Genomic DNA, 27203 nt, shown 5'->3' on the forward strand with positions numbered 1-27203 from the left:
GGATGCCTTTTCAGTCAAAAATGGTATATAGCTGAAAGTGTAGGGGGTCTAGGAAATGAACAGTTATAACAGTTGTTTTGAGACCATTACTCTTAACTTCACATCACTTATTTCGCATTCTATACAAATTAATTAAGAATTTATCAAATTTGGTATATAAAAGATGATGAATGCTGAATTTTTTCCTGTTCTATTTAGCCTTGAGCGCATCATTCAGAGGGCGTGGTTTGAGAGGTTGTGTTCTCAATCTACCGGTGGGTTACATGGGGTATGTGATGAAGGAAGAGAAAAGACCTTTCACTGAGGAGGAGGTAAGATAATTTTATGACTAATATTATTTCTTGATTCCTATTTGCCAGGGAAGCTTAGTTTGCCAAAAAAACAGCATTCTTTCAAGCACAGTAATAAATTATTGTACAAACCAAGGCTACTCTTCACTCGATTGGGATTTTTGCTGAATGAAGCAATATTTTTACTTCCCAATAAATTGAAAGAAAACGAGTGAAAGGGTTCAGGATACAAGGAAAGTCAGTTTTACAGCTTGCCAGGTAGCTAGCATGTACTAGCCCAACAGGCATTTTAACCAAAAAATTTTTTTACAAGCAGTGCAGGATTGATTACAATAATTCTACTATAATTTGAATTCCCTCAAAAATCTTTACTTGCCCGTTGGGCAAGTTAAGAACAGAATCCACTTGCCCCATACCAAAATCCATCAGCCCTGGGCTATGAGACACTACTTTCTTTGCATGCTGGGGTTGCCTGGACCTTCCTGAGGTCATGTTCAAGCCAACGGATAAAAGATCTTTCATTTAGTGGGGATCATGTTTTTGCTCCATTCAACTTGTTCAAGGGAAACTCTTGCATACAAATCTTTTAATATGCAACGAAAATTCCAGCCTCTTTCAAGTTTAAAAGAAGTCAGACTGGCCAAAGGCTTTTTTGTGATGATCATGTTGTTCAACTAAGAGAGTTTTTCTGACAACATAATTTGATAGTGGAGCTCTCTTGCATGCAAAGTGCGCACAACAGAGCACCATGGGAAAGAAAATTTGCCTATGCATCCAAGAATTTTGGTTCTAACAAAATTGTCTGTACATACTTATAGGTACGTACATCTGCTCCTTCCTGTTTAATAGCGGATGTGAAGTGTCTTACTTACTACCTTTTAAGTCCAAGGCATACAAATTGTGTTGAACTTGATATTGGACATCCATGTTATGATATATTGACAGCTGTCAGAATAGGGTACCTACTGACTGGTGTCACATGACTGTATCACTGGCTCAGGTGTACAACCCATTGAGGTGACATGTTTTTTTAAAGTTCTCTGCTGACCAGTTAAGGTATTCAAGATTGCAGGCTCATAAAACTTTACTTTAGAAAGACATTTCTTAAAAGTACTCATGAGAGGTTTGCTTTCAGCCTTGCTACACTCATTTGTCCTGTTTCTAGGATCGGGTGATGAAAGCCACTCACAAGTTTTCACAGTTTACCTACTGGAATCTGGAGACTCCACCTTCAAACAACGATGCAGTTGTAAAAGCCATGCAGTGGATAAACATTGCATCTGCAGTAAGTGTTACAGTTGTTGGGTTATGTACTCAAACTGAGAAAAAAATGTTCTCTGCTTTCTGTCTCAGTTGGGAATCCTCCCTCACACACTCAACCCTCCTGCCAGTTAACAGTCTACTAACAAGAGATTTTCTTTCTATCAACAGCTTCATAGGAGTGATGCAGATAATGAGTATGCCACTCCAGAAAACATAAGATGATCCCAGTTTATTACACAGTGTTTTCATTTTTTAATAATGTATTGCATGCTATATTATTTGCTCGAGGACAACATGTATATGGAATCCATGTAAAATAAAATGTTATCTACAGTGTTAAGGTAATTCCCTTGTCTTGCACCGCACATCACCTACTGTGCATAACATTGCGACTTCATAGGTGGCAGCGATTTTCACCGGTCACCTAAAAAGAAGTAATAAAGGCCCTTTTTGAAGTCCAAATGGTTTTTATAGCAATTTTGATAACTCCACCTGGCTGAAAAGGTGTTTTTCTTGAAACTCTCCCCAGTCCCCTGGCGCAAAATGACCATTTGAAGCTGAAATCATCCCTGTTGCCTTTTTGCAATAATTAATCGAGAACGGTGACCCCCCCTTTTTTGTTTGCACTAAAACATTGGTACCTTAAATATTTTTTCTTCCCTTATTATTTTGTTATAAAACAATGAAATAAGATATGGATACAGTCCACAGGCTAGATAAAAAGAACATGTTAAAAAGAACAGAAAGGAGTCAGTAGATCTAGACAACCATATTTAACTTGGATGCAATTTTCAGTAAACAGTATTTGTAGTCACTTTGAAATCTCATTCATGTTCCAGAGAAAATTGTTGCTTTTTTAAGTAAAGTATCAAGCATTTTGAGAAAAACAACAACATAAGCTTTATTACCAAATAAAAGTTAACTTAATTTACAATATAATATATTAATACTAAAAAAGGTAACATTTACTCAGAATAACTAAAAAGCTAATCGAGCTGAGTAAAGCTAAATAATGTTCAGGCATAGGAGGTAGGTTGGCACTAAAGCTAGAACAAACAAGGAATTAGTAAATAGATAAAAGGAAAAAAAAAAGAAGAAAAAAGACTCACAAACAGTAAGACTGTAAGATGTTTGACATGACTTTGTTTTTAAAGGATTTAAGGGGGAGGTGTTTAATGCTTTCATCAAGGTTATTCCAAACTTTTACAGCCGCAAAGCAAAAGTTGAATTTACCAAAGTTTGTTTTGATAGTATTGAGGTAATAGGTTGATTTAGAAGCAAGCCTAGTATTGTATGAGTGTATGGATGCTACTATTTTAAAGAAATTTTCAAAGGAAGATGGAAGAAGATTATGGTGATAGTTATACATGAGGAGTGCATTATGAAGGGTAACAAGATCAGTTAATTTAAGAATGTTTAATTTCTTAAAAAGAGGCTCAGAGTGATCACCTGGTTCCGAAAAAGTTATAATACGCGTTGCTTTCTTTTGAAGAATTATCAAAGGTCTGAGAGTAGAACTATAAGTATTGCCCCAAATTGATAAACCGTAGGTGAGGAAGGGGTAAATAAGTGAATAATATAATTGAAGTAATATGTTTCCGTTTACATAATGTCTAATTTTAGATAGTACCCCAATACCTCTTGAATTCTTCTTGCTCAAGTCGTGCAAGTACGGTTTCCAGTTCAAATTAGAATCCACTTTTCAGCATAAAACAACCAAGTCTGCCTATTTTTATGTAAAATCAGGTGAAAAAGTCAGTAAAAGGCGATTTTTAGGTTTTTTGATTAATCCATTCGCCCCTGAGCCGCCCATAACTGCCCATGCGGATCCGCGTCCTTTCTACTGCTTGTGACATCATCAGTTTTAACCGTCAAGGGCAACTTTGTCCGCTAACTTGTGCAGAGTGAAGAGATTTTTTAAACCATACCCGAATGAGCACAATTCAGTCAAGGACACCGGAAAAGAAAGGAAAAAAAACTATGTAACATTGACCTGAAAATCTTCATGAAAATCTTGTTCCATTGCCCACCTACCTTTCCTTTCACCTAATCCTAAGATCCTAAAAGCTTTCTTAAAAACTCTTCCCACCAAAATGAAGCCCACTAAATGCCCAGCAAGAGAACAAAAAATGAGGCAAGAAAAACGAAAAAAGAGGGGAGGAGAGAAAGTAAAAGTGAAGACTGCTGTGTCACTTTTAAACCCCAAAATTATCTCGAAACTTTGCTTTCTGCGCATGCCCAAACTTCTTAAGCTAACAGTTTGCATCTGGATCAGAAGGCTGTGAAGTGTGCGACCTGTAAAAGGTTTTGTAGTAAGTTTTAGCTCTTTATAGCACGACAGTGACCAGAAAACCACTCAACTAGCTTCAAAACGCGTTTCTCAGCAAAATCTCCAGGAGCGAATCTGTTAAGCTTGGAAGTTAAAATTTGAAATTTCTCTGTTTGCAAAGCCTGTATTTAAAAAAAATTCAACAACAGAATATGATTGTTTTATTGCTTTATTTCTTTTAAGAACCCAACTGTTTACATTAATATTTTACTACATGTATAGATTCAAAAGTACTGTTACTTTAGCCAAGAATCTCTTAATGGAAGAGGCTCATTCATGACATTACTAATGAAGACTAAACAAGATAAAAAATGATAATTGTCTTGTTCTCATCCACAACAGTCTATATACCAGTCTGAAACTCTGCTAAAATAATATTTCGGTTTTTTTAAACTTAATTTTCTAAAGCTCAGGGTATTGTTTATACTTTTTTTTATAACAGAGCACCCATTCTAATACCAAGTCAGAGTTGATTTAGTTGAGCCACAAGCCAACTTTCCACGTGGCATAATAAAAGCTAAAATATTGGAAACTGTAAATCAATAAAATCAGGGCCCAGTTGTTCGAAGGCCGATTGGCACAAACCCAGGGTTTAATTTTAATCTAGGTCTCTTTTTTGTTTGTTCCAAAGAATTCTGTCAGATAATTTTCTCTATTTTTTTTAGCACATCCAATTGTCAAATTGTAGACAAAAAGAATTAACTGAATTTGCTTTTTTAAGCTTGTATATCTGAAATCAAATTTCCCACTAACCCTGGGTTATCTTAACCCGGCTTTGAACACCTGGCCCTGAAGACTGGCAACACATAATTTCTCTAAAGCAGTAATACCACACCAACAGAAACAAAAATGTTTTTAAAAAATTCTCTACACCTACTTTACCGAGGAAAAGATTTTACCAAGTATACCTGTATTTTTTTGTTTAGCACTGACATAATATTATATTATTCCTTCTCCCTCAACAAGGTGAAAAGATGTGTAATAATACACATAAGAACTGGATGGGCACTAAGATGTTGCAGGGCACTGTCTTTTGAGTGGCTCTTTGTATGGAGTATGGTTTCCTACTGAACATTACTTTGATTCAGTAAAAACTGATTGTGTATGTCTGGGAGTCAGATCAGGCACGTCAATACTTGGTAAGAAGGCAGCCAACAGAAGCTTTTATTATAAACAAAGTTAAGCACAACAGTCAAACAACACCTTGAGCATGACATATGTACTCTTGAAGGTGTGGCTCCCCTGTTTATTTACTGGGTGATTATAATAATTCTTGCTGCCAGTACTACTGTCACTATAGAGGGTGCAACTTGCTAACTTGCCCAAATTTAACAACCATAAAAATTGTTCTTACTTTCTCAATTAACTACCATTGGCATTATTTGAAACATTCAGTGCCATTTAAATACTTCCTTATAATAAATTAAATCCTGGACATACTGACTAACTTTGCCAATGAAACGTTTACTTGATTAAAATAGAGATAACTCTGCACCCATATTAAGAGTACAGTTGTCTTACCATTATTAGGGAGGTCAAGCAACTACAACAATGAAAATGTCAAAAAGCAACGAGCGAAACATCTTGCATATGCATCATGCCTTTTAGTACATTGCTATGATGTCCACTGCACGATTACAACGTGAAACCTCCCAATGCAACATTTCATGGAGGACATGAATGTGTGATAACAAATTTTTTCCTCCATTCTCTTGTTTTGAACCTGTAATGAGCAGGTCCAGATACATGCGACACAAATTCATTTTTTGCCACGTTTTCATTACCGTTGTCATCGCTTGCTTAAGCTCCCTACTAACACATCTAATACCAGTTCTTAAATCTGGCTGTTAAACTTTTGTTCTTGATGCCTATTTTACAATATTATATTGTGAATAGAGTATGGTAATATTCATTCTGTGGTTTTTGGTGATTCTTCTGGTGATGATTTTGTTGGAGTCACTGGAAGGGGCTCTAGTTCTTCTTCTTCTTCATCATCCTGGACTTGCATGTGGTATTTGTATATTTTTTCTGTACTGTGTAGATGACCTGAAATTTAATAGTAATAAGCAAGATGAGAACTTTATAGATGTTTGATATCTAGCACATTTTGCATGTCAGCCTGCTTTCTTGTAGGTCCATTAAATTATTGTAGAGAATGCAAAAGCCCAAAATGAATAATACTAAGGGTATGTTCACGCGGCACCAGACAAATTTTTGACCCATGGAAATTTGGGTGCTGAGGTGTTCATATCTCAAAAAGTGATGCCCACTTTGCCAGCTTAACAGCTTAACTAATTTCCTAGTCACACCAAGATAAGTTACCATGGCCACAAGGATTTGATCTGAGGGCAGCCCTAAATCTACAAACCCTGGCTAAGTCAGGTCTTTTAGCATGGTACAATGTCAGAGTGTTCTTTCACTGGGGCTAAATTCATGTATCCCAGGTATTTTAGAACACAACGGCCTATAATATAGTTAAAAATGGATAGAGGAGTTCATCATGAACCTGACAGAACATTGGGAAAAATCCCATCACTGTTTTAGAATAATTTCATCACCTATCAAATCTTTCATACCCAGCTAAAGAATCTGCAGTGAGCCACATCAGTAAAGGAATTCAGGCTACGTCCACAAGGCAATGAACAAATTTTCACCTGGTTGTGTGTTTAGGTATTCCATTCACACAAAACAACCTTAACCACACCAAAATTTAGACACCTACCTGTTCAAAGTTCCCTGAGAACAGAGCAAAATTATTGTATGGTCCCATGCAAACAAAGTGTCTGGTCAAATTTTTCACCCACACAAGAATTTCCCCATGCTGAGTGACCATAACCTCAGACTAATCTTAATGATCCAAAAACAGATTTCTGCCAATTTTCTGGCACCTATCAATTTAGTATCCCCAAGCGCAATAAATATTTTATGCAACATGTTTTCTTCTCTAATAAGACAAGGTTGACTCACCTGATGTTAAATTGAATGCCCTTCCAATTGTTTTGGGCTCTTCAGGAAGAGGCGATAACCAGTTCATTAGAGAACTTACTAGAGGAACTTGCCGTAATAACCCCTACAGAAAAAAACAAACAACAAACAATAATACATTACAGCGTATTCCTGTATTTAAAACTTCTTAAAAAGAGTTTTTTGACTTCAAGTGTGACATCACAACAATGATCATGAACTTCCAGAGGTTATTTCTTGTGCTGAAAATATACATTTGCATCACATAAATCATAGATATAAAATGTACTTTTAGTCTTTTACGTTACAATGTAAATTCTACTCGTATCAAGGAAATTTGTAGCAATCATTCTAGGTTTACATGCCTTGAAAGTGCAAGTAATACACTTGAATAGCAAGGATAGTGAACCTGATTTTGAAAGCATTGTTTTCAATCTGAACCAAAATAAGTTGATGAATATAATATACAAAATATGATTCTCTCTTCAACATGTAGTTCAATATTCTTCCGGGTTAAAGTGTCAGGAAATGCTCCTAAGGTGATAAAAAGATTTTTCATTTGCAGAGGTTTGTTTACTTGGAGAACATGAAATCTGTACCTCCTCTAAGAGCTTTTCCTCAGATTCTTTTACCAAGTCTTGCTGTGCTGCTTCAATACCTTTCTGTATAGCGTCTGCCATCTGTTCTAAATACTACAGGGTCAAATAATAATGCCCTATATTTAGCATGCATCTTGCATGTATACTCAGTAAAATAAGGGAAGTGGTGACATCAATTCCCCAGACTGCTAGTCAACAGTCTATAGGTTGGTTGGAATTTGAACTTGGAAGGAGAGGGGGAGTAATGTTAACTCCTGACAAAAGCCTACTTTCAGTTTTAACATGTCTGTAGTTATTCAAGACTAGGATTGTCATGGTCAAGGACTTTCATCACATGTAATATTAGCGAAATGCCAAGATGGTCCGTAATGGACATAATCATTGTGCATGTCAAAAGTCAGAGTGTCCCTTCAGCCCCTTAAGTCATCAGAGTCACCAACATCATCAATATTCTCCAAAAAATATCAGTAAAAGTTATGAGGAATATTACTAATAAAATGATCACCAGGTCCCGGTTGTTCAAACGTTGGATGGCGCTATCCACCAGGCCCAGGTTGTTCAAAAGCTGGATAGCGCTATCCACCGGATAAATCACTATCCAGCGGATACGTATTACGGGAAACAATTGCGTTATCCACTGGATAGTGATTTATCCGCTGGATAGCGCTATCCAATGTTTGGACAACCGGGGCCAGATAAATCACTATCCAGCGGATAAGTATTAGGGAAACCAATTGTGCTATCCATTGGATAGATTTTTATCCGGTGGATAGCACTATCCAATGTTTGAACAACCAGGGCCAGAGGGAAAATGCTTTGATCTTTTTTCAAGTTCTCTGATTCTTTCAGAAAATAAATCAATATCAATCTGGAGAAGTTGGGTATGGAATTTGGGGCTTAAAGTGTTAAATGAGGGGTTGCCTGAAAAAAAAAAAAAAGCCTCCAAGTGAAATCTGATGAACTGCTTAATTTCCAATATTTTCCTTGTATAAGTTGGTGAATAAAAAGGAGGAGTTATTATTACCTTGCTTGAGCTTTCAAGTTCAGTAGCTGCTTTGCAAACAAAATCTATCAGCGCATCAACAGAGGATGAAGAAGGAATCTACAGTAGTATAGTAGGCATAATATGAATCAATATAAAAAGAGAACTTGACACATTTACAGCTTGACAAATGACATGATAGAACTTCACACTTCCCACTGATGCTTAAAGAAATAAACAACAGCTAATAAAAGGAATGAAAAACATATTAACCATATGAAAAAACAGCTTTTAAGCAAGGAAGCTGCTTTAAATTTATGGTGAGTTAACAAGAAAAGATTAATTCAAAGCTCAGTAATAATTCATAAGGAAGAAAACAAAAGAAATTAATGTTTAATGAGTGTCTTTAGATCTGATAAAGACACGGCTAAACTTTACATCCAATTTTTTAAACCAAAATAACCGCCAATCTAAATATAGTTCAAGAATGAGTTGATCCGCATCAGAGATTTTGAAGCCATTCAAAAAACTCACAGTCATGTATTATCAGATGTAAAAACTCTCAGCTTCGCCTCGAGCTTTTAAAACTGATAAAACCCTCCTGCTCATTTTTTAAACAGTACATGAAGACATCAATCCATGTCCTCTGAAATGGCTAGAAATACCTTCAGAAAAGACAGAGATAATTGGATTTAAAAAGTTATTGCATTACAACAAACTTAAATGGCAACTAAACAGTAAAGAAAGCAAGGAACTAGAAGCTTGCATTTGCTTTACTTATTAACTCATTGCTAAAGTCATTTATTTGACTACTTATACATTACTCTAGTGTAATTTCTTCACTGTCCTCTTACCTTAAAGATTATCAATTTTATTCAGAAAAAGGCTAGACAAGGGCAGCTACCAACAATCTGAGTTCTACCTAGGTAAGTTATTTGAGTGCTTTATTTTGAGATACACTGTCTGAACAGTCTGATTTTGATGGTACTTAATAGCATCCAAAATCAAACTGTTTGAAACAGTATAAATCAAGGTTTTTTCATGACCATTATCATGAACCAAAGAACCACCACAGCAAAAGTTTGTAGCTCTCTTGTTTAGCGCACGTCTTTATTCTGTTCAGAAATCACACTTTTTTAAACGGAATTATGCAAATATAAGAGCGATTGATACATTGTATCATCACTTTTCATTTCCTGCAATTTCTGTAATAAATTTCCATGGTTGAGTCAAAATATTACATGACGAAAGCTAACAAAATAATATCATGTACACATAACAGGAGCTTATAAAACATAATACTAAGAATCATCTATTAATGTAAACTATCTTTTGAGTCAGGTTACTGCTATTAGTAATTAAAATTAAAGTGAAAATCCAAGCTTTTTGCTGATCAATGGTATCATCAGGTGATGATGCCACTGATCAGCAAAGGCTCAGATTTTGGTAAAAGTGAAGATAAGCTCACCCTAGATTCTGTCAGCCGACAGTCTACCAATTAAACAGTTGGCCGACTGTTTTTCGGGGGAGCTGTTCTTCACTTTTTTCCAGATTTAACTTTTACTTTTAAGTACTACAGTACGAAGTTAAAGGTGTCACTCGAACAATATTTTCCTTTCAAACATGCTGCTGAAGGACAATATGATTATTGTGTATAATTATTTTAGACGTTGCATATGTAGAAAGGAGAGATAAATAATCTTTCTTCATTATGTTGTCACCTAGTTTCTAAAACATAATCAGTTAATTGGCAGTACTAAACATCATCATTAGTTTACTAACATAAACTTCACAAATTAGAATATTTACCTTGTCTATTACAATACAAGTCAGACCATCCTGTGTCCGTCCCTTCCTGAACACATCTGCCATTTGTTCTATAATCAAGGCTAACACCTCTTTGTTCCAGTCATTGAGTTCAACTTTTTTGGCCTCCCTCAGTTTTTCAAGATCCTTGTTGGTCCAGTATCGGGGGACACACCTATTTGCAAGTTATATTGTGTCAATTTATACTCCTTATAGCACATTAGGAGTGAAGAAGTTCTGCATTAAATTGCCATGTAGTACATTTATAGTTTTGTTGTCGTTGAATCCTTGATAATGTCATAACGTCTAGCAGAGGGTTAATGTGCATTTGTATTTACGTAAATTAGGTAATACCAATTCCAATGCAGGAAACTGCACAGTGCACAATGAAACTAATTGTGACTTGGATTGCAGTTTACGTTTTACAGTTGTAGAATCGAATATGAACTTGACTGATCAAACCATCATGTGATCATGTTACAAACCTGGGAAAACATTACCCAATGCTCAGTAGCAACAAACATGGGCAGAAAGGCAAAGATTTCTAAGGGAAGAGCTGTTATTCAGCCACAGTCATTACCTTCAGCAATTTTTCCAGAGCACTGGATGATATTATTCCATGTTTGTAACACAATTGCATGACTGGTCAAGTTCATATCGGTAAAAAAAAACGACAGTTTATACCATCAACTGTTAGATCAAACTGGGATCAAGGTCCCAAATCACTCCTCTGTGCCCTGCAGAAACTGCAGAAGCTGGCCAACCAATTATTTTGATCAATACACAATACATAGCAAACATATGTAATAAAAGCCTGTCATCAAGGAGAAAGTTGACTGACTGATGGTTCAACAGAAAATGCAAAGAATTTTTGTAACTTCAAACAAGTCGGGCAGTACAGTCATTTAGAACACAGACCAATTAATTGACCAATAACAGAGCATATTTTTAACTTAAAAGAGATACTGTAATTATTATAATGGTACAGTCACCCATGTCACCCTAGTCACTCCAGTCACCCTGTTCACCCCAGTCACCAAGTCACTTTAGTCATCCTAGTCACCCTAGTGACACCCTAGTCACCCTGATCTTCCTATAATTTATTCTAGTGAGATATACTTACAGTAGTGCTCCTACAGTTGAAGTACCTTGGGTTTCTACCATAACAACATCTTCCTTGCCCTCTGTAGCTAGCCTAAATTCTTCTTGGCAGAGCAGCACAGAGTCTAGTCTGGCCTAATCAAACAGACATAGAAAAGAGGTTCGTGATGGATAGTGAAGTGACCACCAAAAATTAAGAAACTGTTTTTGCTGGATATAGAATTGCCTGCCTGATTGTCTTGCGAGTTGCCTGCTAGCTGACTGACCAAAACAATGAAAGACACAAGAAAAAAGCCTTGTACAGCAGCAGCAGTTTCTACGAAAACTGTTACAGGTGTATCACAAAAGGTTAACTGTACACATCTACAAAGGTTACAATTTAAAACTTCATGTAGATGCAGCTAAACCTCCATAACCACCTCCCATATGCGACCACAGATCCAAAATACCAAAATTTTCCCAGTCAAAGCTCCATAGTTAGGACCTCTTGTAATATAATGGCCAATTCTCTTAATCCAATCCCCAATCAATTTTTGGGTTGACAGTTTTTATAATTTTTCAAATGGTTTTCTATCTCTTGTAAACGACCACTTGATGCATGATCTGATTTCTGTGTTCTCTGAATGTACTACGCGACCATTACATCTTCGCATTTTGAGTTGTCGCTTATGGGAGGTTTGACAGTAGTTAACAAGAACACTTACCACTTCATTTTTCAGACAAATTACAAAATCTTCTATATTTTCACTTGTTGTACCACATACTGAAAACAAAAGAAAACGACCTCATAAAAATGCCAGTTGATAATGATCCACTGCTTGCATAAATATAACCAGTTTTAATATTAAACATGTAAGAAATTTCAAACTAGCAATAAAAGAGCATACACCCTGTATATTTAACAATTATTCCTCGAGCCCGAATGAGGGCGAGAGGAATAATTGTTTCAGTAAAATCCAACTAGTTGGTCAAAAATATCCAGGATAAAAAACTTTTAGCTACTAGTTAAAGCTAGACTTAAATCCTTTTTTGCTGCCTAAAAGCACACACTTTTCGCTACTAGTGGGCTATAACATATAGCCTAGTAGTAGCTCAACCAATCAGAACACAGCATTGATAATAGACCGCTAGTTGGATTTTACTAAATCACAATATCTGAGGCATTGTTATTTTACTAACAAAACAGAAAAGTCATGAACTCACATCTGGATGAAAGAATAGGGTTAAACCTGATACAGTAACCCTCCTTAGGTAAAACCACAACACCAATTTTTACAGATGGCATTTTCTGAGCCAAGTGATAAGCAAGCTGATATTCAACACACAAAAACAAAATGAGTTAGTACATAATTAATGAACTGCAAGGGCAACAAAGCTTGTCAGGCTTCCCTGTTATATGTGTCTTAGGTTCTTGGTCTTGACCATACACAACATTCAATAACATTCCTACCATTAATTTAGCACTAAATGATCAACAGAAACATCCCATGATTCATTCAGTCACAATAAATAATTGTGAAGGAAAATCAAAGGATTGTGCATGGTCAGGGAGCTCCCAACATAAACTACAGCAATGCTGTTGGCATCTTTAATTTTTGCCAGCATTCATAACCAGTTTCCTCCGCTAACTATGGTTTGAATTAAAGTCATAACAAAGCAAAAGTAAAAGTACAAGGGACCTAAACAAGTGGCATCACTGTGTTCTGAAAATAACATGAGGGATTCTGTAACATTGTAGGGTGGAGAGAAAACTAGGTTACCTTATTAATTGCTGATGTAATTTATTATTTATTATCATAAACTCAGAATTATTATAAACTTGCCACAACAATATTATTGAGAAAGATACTCACTGATAATCAACTTCTTTTTAGCTTTTATTTTCAACAATTTAAAGTGTTCAATATGCCAATAATCAACAGTATTTTTTAGTACAGTGGAGATATTAACAATACTAGTAAAGGCGCTAGTATAGCAATTTTAACTGCAATGACCTATGGACAACTGAATGTAAAAGACTGCAATCATACCTCCTGGTTAATTGAATCCCGCACAGATGATAAAACACAGCCTGGTTCAGAGGATGATGACCGTGACGATGATGAAAGCTCTGTATCATCTGTGTAATGTAAGAGCATTATGCAGAGATGTGAGTTGAGAAGAAAAAGCGTGCACTTTACGCTCTTCAATTCTTATCCTTATACCATGGGCACCCAACGATGGTTTCCTCCTACATACATTGAAAACACTTTTTGCTATCCAGAGTACTTTTAAATCTCTAGAAATGCATTCAACATGGCACTTTAAAAATTGGTAACTGTCCGGTCATCCTAGGGAAACTTGACTTTTTTCAAAATTATAAGGGCTTCAGTATTATTTTCCAGAAATATTTAGATGCAATTTACTATGATTACAAAAGTAAGAATTTTTCTCATTTCTTTCTCCATCACATTCTTCAATCCGAAAATTTAGGGTTTCCTTTTTTCTACAAGAAATAGTTTAACCTGGGAAGTGAAATGTGAAAAATTGAACTTCAGAAAATCGTAGGGAATTGATTAGATGAGCTTCAAAAATTGTACTTGAATAGAACAGTCATCTACAAATTTTTTGGCGTCCTCAAGTAATTGAAATTTCCAGGTCATATTTGCTTCTCCAAACAGATATTTTACAGAAAACATTGGGTGCCCCTGTAATATTAGAGAGTTTTAGATTTGAGGATGAGAACGACTACGAGTACAAGATTTGATTTAAAGTTTTTTCGCCTATTGTCAAAAACTGCAAAAAATAGACACCCCGGAATTCTTCATTCTACTTTTTTCTCCAGAAAAGTTAGCACTGTTATCGTTATTGAAGGAGGTTAAGACCTCTCTCGATCGCAAAATGCTAAAACATCAAACAGTTGATAACTTGTTGCCACCACTATGACACTCTCACTAAAACTTGTAGTAGAGTGACAACGGCTACCGCGTTTTCCCACCAATAATGATCCTGGTTCACACGCAAGCACTACTTTACTATCGAGAAAATCTCATACTCTATCATGTACCAATTGTGATCACACCTCATTAAAAAGACAGTAAGGAGGAGGGAGTGCACTCTAAATTCTCCTTTCCCAAGCGCTTGAATTAGTAAGGTGTATAAAAGGGGATGTGTCACAAATAAAAGGGGTGAAAAAGGATGAGGAGTGGAATGGAAACTAAATATTTAAAAAATGGAAAAAAAAACACCTTTTAAGACAATTCAGTTTTTGAGATTACAAACTACAACATCCATGTACACCAAAGGTTTCTAACTTCAGGGCACCATTACCAGTCAGCTAATAACCATCACAAAATTGAGCCTTTACCTTGGTCATCATCCTGATCTGAACCATTGATATCATCTCCTGTTAGAATACTGGATTCACCAGGTGATGTAGGGGTTGCTCTGTATTTAAACACCACAATTGGTGATGTGCAGTGTGGTTGGGCCTGCAAAGATTTATCAAAAACCATTTACCTTAGTTCAGTTGTATCCAACATTAATTTCTTAAAGAATTGTTTTACTTTAAATCAGTCTAAGTGCTATAAAATATGAGACTTCTAATACATGTATAACAACAATTTGACCACCATATTTCTCACGAAAGGTTGTTACTGAGCCTAAACTTATTAGAAAACACTGTCATTGAAAAGAGAGTCAAGTCAATAAATATTATCAGAGTTTAGCAAAGAAGGTTTGACACTGAACAAAGCATAGTTTGAAGGCCCAGGGTTTGTGCAGATTTTTGGATCCAAAATTTAAGACTTTTTTCAGACTTTTTTCCAAAACAATAATTCTTTTTCCAGACTCAAGGTTATCAAAAAAGACCTTAAAAAACGTATAAAAAAAGTTTTTTTCAAGAGGCACTGCAAACATACAGGTGAGATTGAATAAGATTTGTCCAAAACAAGAAAAATTTCACTTATAAAGCACTTATTGTAGCTTGGAAAAAAAATCTCAAGAAGTTTTTTCAGACTTTATCTGAGTCTATTTCCAGACTTTTTCCAGGACTGGAAAATTGCTGGGCAAATTTCAAGACTTTTTCAAGAATTCAAGACTCTGTACGAACCCTGAAGGCCCCACTTGGAATCATCTACTTACTATCCTCTTCACAGATGCTTGCATGCCATCCAAGCAGATACTCAGCTGTTGTGACTGTCAAATAGAACAGAAAAGAAGGTTGAATTAATAACACTGACAGACCTGTATATGTGATATTTCATCTGGTACCCTCACATGTACCCTTCTTCACGTGTACCCTCACCTGTAAAACCTAACTCATTAAAAGTTACTGAAAGACTTGATGCTGATCTATAATGGATGTTGATTACAGTCACATCTTTCATAAGCAACTGACAAACATCCATTCATGACCTCATACAACCAAGGAACAGGCAAATGCATTGAAGAATGCTTACTTGGAGGTGAGGAAGGTTAAGAACAGGGAAAAATTAATTTTTTAAATGAATAATAAAGCAATTATTATACTAACCAACTGCACTGAATTTAAGATCATTTCCTTCATTTTATCAAGACCTAAAGAGTAGAAGAGAACAATAATAAGATAAAATCGTACATAATTATAGTGGATTACAACAGGGATCGATAACAAAAAATTATGTTGCTGACAGGCAAACAGGATCACACTGAAACTCGTTCCCGTACATAAATATAAAAACAGACACATCAGTTAACTGAGGAACAGGAGTACAAGTAAAATAAATATTGAGGAAAGAGGTGCTTACAGACAAGATGGGTTAACATGGAGCTAAAGCAACAACGACGACAACAGTAGTGAAAACATCCCTAAAAAAATGAATTTGCATCCTTGCAAGCTTTACTGCTTCTATCTGGACCTGCTCAATTTGTCAAATGTAGGCAATATTTCCTGGAGTTGAATTGGTAAGGAGTTTACCCAGACTCAGAAAAAGAGACAGGAAAATTTGTTGTCATATATTCATATCCTCCATAAAACGTCACATCGGTGGACGTCAAAGAAATGTACTAAAAAGCGTGATGCATGTTTGCTCATAAAAGCAATTGTTTTTTGAAGTTGTCCTTGTCTTCATTGTCATGTTTACTTGAGCTTCCTAATTATATGAGCTTACCAACAGTCTGAATACTGATCCAAAGAGGAAGAACAGACAGTCTGTCAGGGTCATGACTCTGACTAAGTCCTGATGCCTCAGCCTGAAGACATAAAAAAACTGTTTTCATCAAGTTATTCTTATTATTACAATCAACGTTTGTCACTTTGCACAATTCAAACCAATACAGTGGGAAAGGACTAATTATCATAAAACTTGAAGTAATATATCGTGCATAAGAGGCAGTGTTTCATCACCAGACGAAACACTTAGAAGAGAGTTGAAAATATGACGTGCAGCAAAGTATTTTTGACGAACTTCGAGGAGTTTCATCTGGTGATGAAACACTGTGTCGAATGCTTGATATTATTTCTCAAACAAAATGATTTTAGAAGGCCAAATTTAGGGTGCAAAAATGACCAGTATTTCATCTGATTTCCAAACACTCATTAAACACAAATTTCCTTTGTATACTCTTTATGAATTATCGATGAGTTTGAGAAAGAGAAGTGAACTAGGTCCAGAATGCTAACTCTTCACTCAGGTGACTAACAGTAAGTAGAGAGTGTCTGGTCTAGCCATGACAATCATGTTGATTGTAATTTCATTAAAAACGATAACAACTTCAATTATGATATACATTGTATTATTTAAGTTTCATAACAAGTTATTTATAACTTACCAAATCCAGATCTTTAGCTCTGTAAAATGTCTAATTTTCAAAGTTAAGAAAATACCAAGGTATATCGATATGGATTAAGGTGGGCCAGACAACAACATTGAATAAATTATTCCAGGACTTTTAAAGCTTACTTGTGCTTAATAAAAACTGAATTATCTCTTTCACTACCAAAACAAAACTTACCTTGTTCTCACTCTTCTGTGAAAGATTTCTTAACATGTTATCATTCCAATGTTTGTTATTGTAACCATCACTTGATAATTCTCTGTAATGACAGAGTTTTCATTATATAGGAATTGCTCCTCGATGAACACTTTATTGAGGTGAATGGGGATCTTAAAGTATGTTTCATGCACTGTCTTAAATATGCCTGAATGCTTTCGCTTGTACTAGGTGATGGTGATTGTTAAGTCAAAGGATACACAGTATGGTGCACTGGGTAAAGCAAACCACTTGCTTATATTCAGAGTCATGCTGTCACAGGCAGGAGCACTCTATACAAATCAAATGATGATTCATCAGTCTAAAAAATGCATGTAAATATGAAAAATCACAAAAATGGGTCCTGTGCTCTAGAACTATTGACTGTTGTCAAAAACTGATAAGCAAAATGTTTTAAGAGCAATGTGTGATTTAACTAGGATGAAGAGAATTTGGAGTTCAACCACTTATTAAATATTGTCATCAAACATGAGAAATCAAGTTAAGTTTTTGTTATTGTGAAAACCTTTTCCTCATTTTTGAATTATTTCAGTTTGACAAGCCTAGTTGTCCTGCTGATGGGAAGTGTCCAGATTCCACCACATGGCTTTGTTTGCGAACCCAAGCAAGGTTGATGTTAATGAATTTCAAGTTAAAAATTAGGTTGTTTTAAGACTCCAACCTCAAAAACAGATGTTCTAATTTTTCTTGCAAATAAAAGGCTTTTGGTGGAAACAATTTACATCACGTTTTTATCTACGGACAAAAAAATGAAAGAAATCCATTTTTCGACTTAAGTCACTCAATGCTACATTTCCTGACTGTCGCTCTTAATTACTTTAAAAAACAAGTCTTGGCATTTGTTTGCCATTGTGATTGCAAAGTTGCACTCCAACACTGTTTTGTCCATTTAACAGCACATCTTAGAATCTGTTGCATTGTGGCTTGTTTTAGTGTTTGGACTCTTCAAACATTTCCATGACAAAAACAATGTCCAGTAACTGCTAATCGTTATAGGACAGAAAAATATTAATCCTGTAAGCCCTGATAGTGACCAACATCAATTTTTTCCTAATAATATCAATACATTATCAAAAGAAAAGGTTATGAGAACTCATGAAACTGATTGCCAAAGGGAAAATGCTTTGATCTCTTATTTAACAAATTCTCTCAAATAATTTTTAAGGAAATGTATGGAGATTAGTCTGGAGAATTTGTTTGTTGATATTGGGGCTGAAAGGGTAAAGTAATAATGTTTATACAGGCCTTTACTCCTACATTATTCAGAAACATACACTTACAGTAAAAAAAAAGTTCTTCTGGACTAACAGTCTTGAAAATTTGTTTACAGCTTTGTACCAAGGTCCTCCATCAACCTTATACATACCTTTAATGAAGGGGGTACAGTATCTAGACAGAGAGTTGCAAGTGTGTCCCTGAAACAATATTTTAAAATGCAATCAATTATTTTTGTTTTGAAATATTAAATATTGCATCACGGAATCAACCTTTTTTAAAGCATAGATGACATCAAGGCAATATTACCCTTCTAGATGAAGCCACAGACTGTTCTGAGTACAAAGCTCTCTTAGTCGACTCAGATTATCAGTATGCCCAGCAACTGGGGTTCCTGTGGAAAATAACACAAAAATAAACTAAAAACTGTAAGTGGTGAAAAGTTCACAATGATATTTCCAGTAAAGGGCCCACTGAAAGAAAACGGCCTATACACAAGCAGAAGTCTCCTGTGCTTATTTTTTCCTGTTTCCTACATTTGTTGCACCTCCCGTAAGCAACCACCTAAAATGTGAAAACTTAGTGGTTGAATTGCTTACTTGAGGTGGTTGTTTACAAGAATAGAGTCACAGAGGGCAATTCCACAAAGAGATCCAGACACATCTACTCTGTGGAAGGTTATTCACTGCATGCAATTTCTAACTTGCAATATGTGTAGTTTCATGTTTTTTCCAAAAAGAACTTCTTGTACTGAGCTCTCAGTAGCGTAGTACATACATATACGGTGAGCATAGAGCTAAAACCAAGAGGTTAAAAATAATGGGAAATTATAAAACTGTTAGCCCCAGATGTGGTTGCAGTTGCTTACAAGAGGTGGTTGGATACTAAGTGGTCCCTTACGGGAGGTGATTGCTTACGAGAGAAGGTTGCACATAGAGGTTTGACTGTAATACATGTAGTTTTGCAAGTCAATCAGAGATTGAGCAACTTACCAGCATATGCAATAAGAAGAAGGGGAGTCTTGCCACAGGAGACATCATCATTAAAAAGTCTCTCAAAGGCTGCAATGTCCTAAAAAGACGACACGGAAGTATTACTGTAACAGTGAGTCTGAGATTAAGAGAGTGATGAGATAAATATTGTACAGTTAGGAAGAGCTTAGTGAATTGAAAAAATGTATATAAACTTACCATGGTGTGTGGTGATCCAAATACTGTATTACATGGCACTATTTGTACAAGAATAATATTAACAGTGGGAATAATATGATTCTTGTAAAAGTAATGATTGTGATCTTTACAACATGCACACACACGTACAAACTGTAATAACATTCTCTCTTACCTTTACAAACACTAGATTGAGGTAAACCAAGCTAGGAAAACAAAACAAAAATAATGTTGAAATAATATAAAAACAAATTAGTGGTGTCATAATACATGTAACTACTAATAAAGGCATAGAGAACACACTTCATACTTTTTCTTTTGGTCCACATAGTTTCACTTGGAATTTTCAATTGGTCTTATAATAATATATTTTATGTAATTTAAATTCAGGGCAAGTTAAGAACAGAATTCACTAGCCCGATCACAAAATAGCCCCAGGCTATTGGACATGACTTTCTTTGATGCTCGATAGTGGGACTGCAGGCAAAAATTTTGCATTTTACTAAAGCCAGTAAAAGTGATGAGAAGGAAGTGCAATGGAGATGCTTTCTATTCCTTCACTATGCAACAGTGAATTGGGAAGAGCTGCTGAAGACCATTGGTACTGGATAGAAATAGGAGAGATGTTCCGCTTTCCTATTTTGTGCCAAACTAGTTATGTACAAAAGATTATTTCAGCATGGGAAATTATTCTGTCTGACTGCTCACAACTACATAGATAGATAGAGTAAGCCTGAGGTAATTTTCCCCTGGTCTGGAAAGTACTTTGCTGTGGTGAGTAGTGTAATCACAGCTAATAACTGTCCTTACCTGAGTGCATAAATAATGCCCTAGTGCATCACAAGCAGATGAGCTCACATAGACAACAGGAGGCCTGCAAGTAAACATCAGAAACTATTTCATCAAATAGGCAAGCTGAGTGCTGTGCTTGATTTAGGTACAAATGTACATGTACAGTAAAACATCAATACGAAAAAAAAAACCCTGTGCTGCACATCAAAAGATTTTCTTTTCAACTGTAAGAAAACATTGAATAACAATGACCATTACGACCATAGTAATAACTAAAATGTAGGTGAAGCTGGAACAAGACCCTATCTAGCTATTGACTGTTTGAATTATAAAAAATGCAGAGAGGTTAAACTAACAGCCATCCTTAACAGCCCCTAGATGTACCTAATGGATAAGGGTTGTGCATTATTACATGGAGACATTACATTATAAAGGCCAAATGTGGTTTATTCACCCTTTCGCTTTTACCATGCCTCCTTCTTTATGAAAGAGAAAGAATATGTTTTAAAAAGCCCTGTGAGCTTAGAAATAAAGTCAAGTGCAAACCTGTGGTCAATAAAAGAGATTTTGTTACATCTGAATGTACCTGGTATAGAGGGCAGTAAATCCTTCTGTTCCATATTTCGGGTATTTTACTCGTAATGCAAGCCTGCAGACTAGATGGAGAAAGAACTGATAACTGATTTCATCACATTAGGTAGTGTAGCACTCGTGTGGGCCAGCTTTCGTAATGGAAGCACATAACTGATGATTTTGTGAAAAGGAACCTACCAACAAACCAGTAGGTTTTGAAAAGTAAAGCTTGCTAACGCAGATAAACAAGTAGAGAGAGATGAGGAGCTTACCTCGTACCAGCCCATCCCATTGATGCTCATGGAAGCAGGACAACGCATTTTCATAACTGCAAATCAAATACACACAATTTACTCATCTTAAACCAAGTGAAAAAATAATGTATGAAAGTACTGTACCATGTATTGTGATGTCTGCCTTTTGTGTATTTGGATAAGAACTATAGTCATTGGTATCTGCTATTCAGAATCATGATTTTTGTTAAAATGGAAAACAAAGAATTAAGACTGAAACCACCTCTACAACAATTCAGTTCATTTACCATGACAAAAATCATTATCAACAAAATATCTGAGTGAGTTCTTTACACCAGTAAAAATCACACTATATTTACAGTACACAGTGATGTCCAAGACCCATCAGTGGCCTACAATTGCAGATAGAATCTAACCTCGGTTATCAACGTCTGCAAAGCAGCGCAGATATCCTTGTTCTGGGGCGCCCAACAAACTCAACAAATTACCAAAAATGTGTTTCAAATTTCCCTTCAACCTGATTGGCAAATTGACAATGGCACATTTTAAAAGGCCCATCACGGTACATAGTCAAATTCTGGTACACAGGCAGGGGCCCAGGACAAGGATTTTGGTGCTATTTCGCAGACCTAACCAGAGGTTTTAGTTCTGTTTGTGAAGCAGGCTAATGACCCAGCAGTAGCTTGGAAATTTGTGAATACAATCACAACACTTTATTTCAAGAGAAGCAACTTTTCAAAAGTTATAAATTTTCTTTCCTTGAGGAGAAGAGCGCTGTTGTTATTATTTAATACACACTCTCTTGACCAAGCGAGTGGCATAGCACATGGTGATCCATTAAACAAACTACACGATAAAACTGTCGTTTTAGAAAACCAAATTTTAAACATCCTCACCCAAAAAGCTTGGAGAGCCAATGTGAACAGTCGGACTTAACACAAGCTGACAGTTTCTTGATGCAAGATTCATCCAGCAAGGATAAGTATAGAGATAAAGTCTGTGCAATAACACTAGCATGGGTGTAATGATCAGGAGAGCATTTAAACCTACAACAAAAACAAACAGTTGTAATGAGAAGTTGCTGTTAACAACTGCACATAATTACTAGGGACCTTAAGCAACAATGATGGTGACTGCTACGAAAACATCACTTAAAAACTGAGTTTGTGCTGCTTCAGATTTTTCTAAAGGACTGTATCAAAGTTCAGGAAAAGAAAAACAAAATCGTTCTCTTGTGATCACATCCTCCACAAAACATGAAATTAGGCAGTTTCACATAGTAGTCGTGCCACAACGGCAAAGAAATGTACAAAAAAGCGTGATGCTGAGCAGAGTTGTTGTTTTGCCAATCTAAAACTGTTGCTTTTTTTGCCATTCTCATTGCCATAACTGTCTTCATTGCTTAAGCTCCCTATTACATGTGTTCTCAAGGCCCATTTCAACAGATCCATATTAGTGCATGACTGTTGTTCCCTAGTTAAGTGGTCATAGTTCCCACTAGTCTCCTGTAGCTCAGTGGTAAAGCATCTGGACAAGTAACCAGATGTTCATAGTTTCGACTCCTGTTAGCAGTGTCATTGACTGAAAAACATCTTCCTTTGTTCTAACTTCATCTAATACTATTGGGTCGGATTGAACAACCTATTGGCAAATTTGGATGTTGTTGGTCTATGACGCTGGATCAGATTAAAATATGTTAAAACCTCTGGGTTCATTCAAACAGATGTAACACCATCTAACACTGCTATTGTACCAATTATGTTACACTTAACAGGCCCTAGGTAGTTGCAAATAAATAACAACTGGAAAAGTTGAAATGACAAGGCAATTCACAGTAGATGATGTGGGGGTTTATTCTAATCTTATTTTGGACACTATACAGTGTACTTATTCTCCTTTACTCTTTATTCAAACAAAAAATGAACAAAATCACAAGCAGTGTAGGAACGGGGCTATAATTAAACTGGCTTGACTACATGCTATTTCATGTAGAACATGTATGCTGGTCACAAATACATTTGTAGAGGGGTGATGACAAAACCTGGATCAGATCAACCCTGTAACCCTGTCTCTAATGCAGGGCTCAAAAACATGTTAGTCCAGGACAAGTAGATTTTCTTTCTGGACAGGTAACTTTTAAAGCTTATCAAATGAAGAATGATCTTCATAGTTGTGAACGCAATTTATGAAATTGCATAAGAAGCCTGAAAAAATTCAGGACTTCAACGGGATTTGAACCAGAGACCTTGCAATACCGGTGTGACCCCTCTAACCAACAAAGCTATGAAGCCACTGATGTTGGGAGCTGGTCAGTGTATGTGAAATAAATCATATAAGAGAACTGCCGAAATGAAATCAACTGAAGAATGATCCTCACAGTTGTGCTCACTTGCCCAAAGGGTAAGAGCTCAGACGAGTCATCCTCTAACAAAATCATTAACTAAGATAAGCAAGACTTGAAGAAGCCCCAGGGAAGAAACATGTGAGAGTTGCTTGCCCAAAGGACAAGTTGGAATTCAAGTTTTCTTTGAACCCTGTAACGTCTCTAACTTATTGTCACACAGTGAGTTACAGAAGTTGGTCTGATTAAAGGTTTTGTTGACACCTATTGTGGACAAGTTTGGGTGCATCAATTCCTCTGCAAAAATTCCACACAAAATTACTTCATATTCATTTTCTAAGGGTTATGTCTTTGGAAAATACTGCAGTATGGCTATTACTTACTCTGTCTGTGGTTTCTCATGATAAATTAAATCAGAGATTTGAGATAGCACTTTACTCAGCTCTGTTTTCCTGCATAAAACAGAATTAATATTGATTTTAAAATATTGATAAATACAATTGAAGGGATTAAACTACAAGTAGAACGCACTTAGAACAACTCAAGTTTGAATAATACAGGGAAGGGTGAATAAAGAATCTGCTGAAGTTATGAATATATGAAAAATCATGTAAGAGAACTGCGGAGTGAAAAATTATATGAAAGAAGATCATCTCAGTTATAGACGCAACTTTTGCAGTTGCGAAAAGAAAGTCTGAAAAAAAATTCAGGCTTTCTTTTCGCAACTGTAAAAGCTGTGTCTATAACTGCGATGATCTTCTTTCATATAAAGAATCTGCTATTTCCCAAACATCCTCTTTAAATTTCAGACACTTATCAGGTCCTTCACTAACTTTTCAGCACAACTCAATACAGATGTATGCTTTCATTATTACTCCAATATTTATGAATATTCAAAATAAAGGAACCTCTGAATCAAGTGAACAATTTTTTTGCAAATGCACTACATAGAACACCTTTTAATTCAATTATTTAATGAATTATAAACATAACTATGAAAAGACTTATACAGGAGATCAAAAAATACTTTGTTCTCAATAAGAGGAATTTAATTACGTATTATCAGTCACTCATGTATGATATGCATGCCAAGTAATAAATTTATTATTTTGCAATTTGAAAAGCTGGTTTCCAGAGAAACAAAACCACTGGAAAAAAATCCAGCCATGAAAAGACAATCAACACTCAGATCAAGGGAACAAAGACTATGCAGAATCCATGACAATGAATTGAACTCACACGTTAGCACTATTATTACACTGTACACAAAATAATAATAATCATCATCATCATCATCATTGTTGGCATAAAACAGCTTTGTGAGGGCTGTAACAGCACATAAGTTGACAGAACAATTCACTCATAATTGTGCGCTATTTCATGTACTTGAAATATTAAATTATATCAGCACCTTGTATCAGTGACACAGTATGCTGCCCTGTTTCTGGATGTTTACGAGGCTACTAGTCTAATATTATCCTTCCACGAGAAAACATAACTTACGATTGTGGTTCTACAGACTGGCCAGGGATATATTCCTCCTTGGGTTCCTGATCTCTGAGGAAAAAAAGTTGTTAAAGAGAAAAAAAATCATCAAGCACACAATAAATCTTATTATACCAGATAATAACAACCATCACAATAATAACAATAACATCAAAAATAAATAAATAAAAGAATAAAAGAATCATGTAACTGTATGGAATACAATCCCTCTACATGCATCACAAGGCTTAAGCATCCACTTTTGCAGTAGCTTGGTAAAACCAGATCACAATATAATGACTGTTGTGATCTCAAAATAAATCAAACACTGACAATTTTGTCTAAATTTAGGTTCCCTGGACCCAAGTCATTGCATTGAGACAATTGCATGAAATCTAAACATATTTAACAATGATTATTATTGAATGAGGCTTAGTATAAGAGAAAGATAATGCAGATCAAGGAGGGTGTTCCGCTGAGGTGGATAACAACCCCTCTGAGATCTGCATAATTCATCAAATCATTTGAAAGTGGAATTCAATAATTGTTTTATTACTCATTAAAAAAGTTCCTAGCAGTCATGCCAAAACAGGTAAGCTGCCACACTACTACTGTCTTGTGTGATGTCACTGATAGTATATTGCAATATAAAATAAATTATAAAGTCACTGATGTCAGTCACTTGATGGTAGAATCTACACTGCACATCTTCAAACTTTGGTCAGTGCTGGCTGGTTATGCCAAATTAGTGCGAGGATTAAAACCAATCAGAAATATGTTGAATGACTATAAAACCTCTTATAGCATCAAAATAATTATACCCCTCTCCCACCAACCCCTCAGCTGCGGATATGTAGTCATTTTGTTACTTATGATGTTCATTTGCAACTTAGGGAGAATGTTACACACATAATTTAAAAACTGGAAGAATAAAATAGGAGATTTGTAAGGGTTGAACCAGTCTGAAAGCCTTAACTTTATGGACAACTATTATAAACTACAAGGGTAATTTCCTCTGCCGTTGCTGGTTCAGCTCAAATATGTAATTCCATTGGACAGAAAATATAAGCTTAATCTGGTAAGGAAAGCAAAACACGAATAAAATTGTAAACATGTTGACAGCAACCAGCAGGTACATCTACAGAGACAAAACGATATTCGCTACTAAATAACAAGGATCAGGAAAGAGAATTTTACGCATGCATGAACTTACCCTCTAAAGGCAAAGAGAGACTTCACGCAATTGAGAATTTCTTGGTATATTTCCTAGAAAAAGCAACAAAGTTACGCAAAACCTTTTTTTGAGTTGATGTAAAAGCAATAGCACGCCACATGCAAATGATTTGAAAACCCTAAAAAGAGTATTATGTACTGCTGATTCTTAATGCAATCTACAACCGCACAGGTAGACCGGAAGAACATACACGTGAATCAGCGAATCGTAGAAAGCCTCTGCAGAAACAAAGGCTTCAAACCACAGAAATGATCACTTACCAGATATTCTGTCTCTCCTGATACATTTTCGTTTCTTTGGAGGTTTGTATCGTCTGAAGAAAGTCGTTTTGTATCGCTCGCCGCCGGTGAGTTGACGTCCGCCATTTTGGTTTTGGCCACGCAGACAATCTCAACGTCACTTGTTGTACCCAGGCTTTCGAAGTCCAAAAACGCGCCAATTATGAAAGTTTTTCCATGACGGGAAGGGGCCAGGGGCCTGTTTTCATGGAGGTGGGGGACTCCAGGAGGGAACCAGGAGGGTGAGGTAACCTCCTAAGGTGGGTTTACCCATCTGTTCATACAATCTCTCACTCTAATATGACCACGTTTACGTGATAGGTAGGGTAACCATGGGCGCGATCCATTCAACCAAAATTTCCGGAAATTTCAGTCCAAAACTCAATGGATCGGTCCAACCGGAAGAGTTTCGAAAAAACTGGTCCACCTTTTGAGGTGGACCACTTTTCCCGGTCCGACCGGTTAGAAATTTTGGTTGAATGGATCGCACCCCATATTAGAGATTAACCCACCCAA

The 27203-nt window shown here is 36.0% G+C and overlaps 3 protein-coding genes across 4 annotated transcripts in view; 2 read left to right on the forward strand and 1 right to left on the reverse strand.

Annotated features, from left to right (window-relative positions):
- LOC140941317 (ribonuclease H2 subunit C-like) overlaps positions 1 to 1889 on the forward strand; it is a 2702-nt gene extending 813 nt beyond the window's left edge. The window contains exons 2-4 of the mRNA XM_073390298.1: positions 199 to 311; positions 1456 to 1575; positions 1722 to 1889. Coding sequence (XP_073246399.1) covers positions 199 to 311; positions 1456 to 1575; positions 1722 to 1775 — 287 coding nt within the window. The 3' untranslated portion in view covers positions 1776 to 1889. The remainder of the gene's footprint in view (positions 1 to 198; positions 312 to 1455; positions 1576 to 1721) is intronic.
- The window catches only part of LOC140941153 (ADP-ribosylhydrolase ARH1-like), a 245793-nt gene that overhangs the window by 49761 nt on the left and 168829 nt on the right, over positions 1 to 27203 (forward strand). The window lies entirely within an intron of this gene.
- LOC140940302 (putative pyridoxal-dependent decarboxylase domain-containing protein 2) lies at positions 4038 to 26827 on the reverse strand. Its single transcript, XM_073389228.1, has 28 exons — positions 26670 to 26827; positions 26389 to 26441; positions 25194 to 25247; positions 24074 to 24142; positions 22246 to 22395; positions 21368 to 21423; positions 21109 to 21178; positions 20541 to 20604; positions 19906 to 19936; positions 19752 to 19789; positions 19554 to 19632; positions 18871 to 18955; positions 18713 to 18761; positions 17547 to 17618; positions 17125 to 17154; positions 16464 to 16545; positions 15848 to 15891; positions 15457 to 15510; positions 14681 to 14804; positions 13365 to 13453; positions 12538 to 12643; positions 12039 to 12097; positions 11357 to 11469; positions 10237 to 10408; positions 8470 to 8547; positions 7446 to 7538; positions 6850 to 6952; positions 4038 to 5928 (listed from the first exon to the last, which is right to left on the reverse strand). The coding sequence occupies exons 1-28, from the start codon at positions 26772 to 26774 to the stop codon at positions 5792 to 5794; spliced, it is 2259 nt and encodes a 752-aa protein (XP_073245329.1). The 5' UTR covers positions 26775 to 26827; the 3' UTR covers positions 4038 to 5791.

This window comes from Porites lutea, chromosome 6 (assembly GCF_958299795.1).
Source record: "Porites lutea chromosome 6, jaPorLute2.1, whole genome shotgun sequence".
NCBI classification, from domain to species: domain Eukaryota; kingdom Metazoa; phylum Cnidaria; class Anthozoa; order Scleractinia; family Poritidae; genus Porites; species Porites lutea.

Bases quoted from the DNA above. Each gene is read 5' to 3' on its own strand.
- LOC140940302 (XM_073389228.1), bottom strand. From the start codon at position 26,774: ATGGCGGACGTCAACTCACCGGCGGCGAGCGATACAAAACGACTTTCT. The intron at 21,179-21,367 runs GTAAGCTCCTCA...TTCTCCATCTAG, and splicing joins ATGGGATGGGCTGGTACGAG to TCTGCAGGCTTGCATTACGA. The intron at 15,511-15,847 runs GTTAGTATAATA...TCTATTTGACAG, and splicing joins TCTTAAATTCAGTGCAGTTG to TCACAACAGCTGAGTATCTG.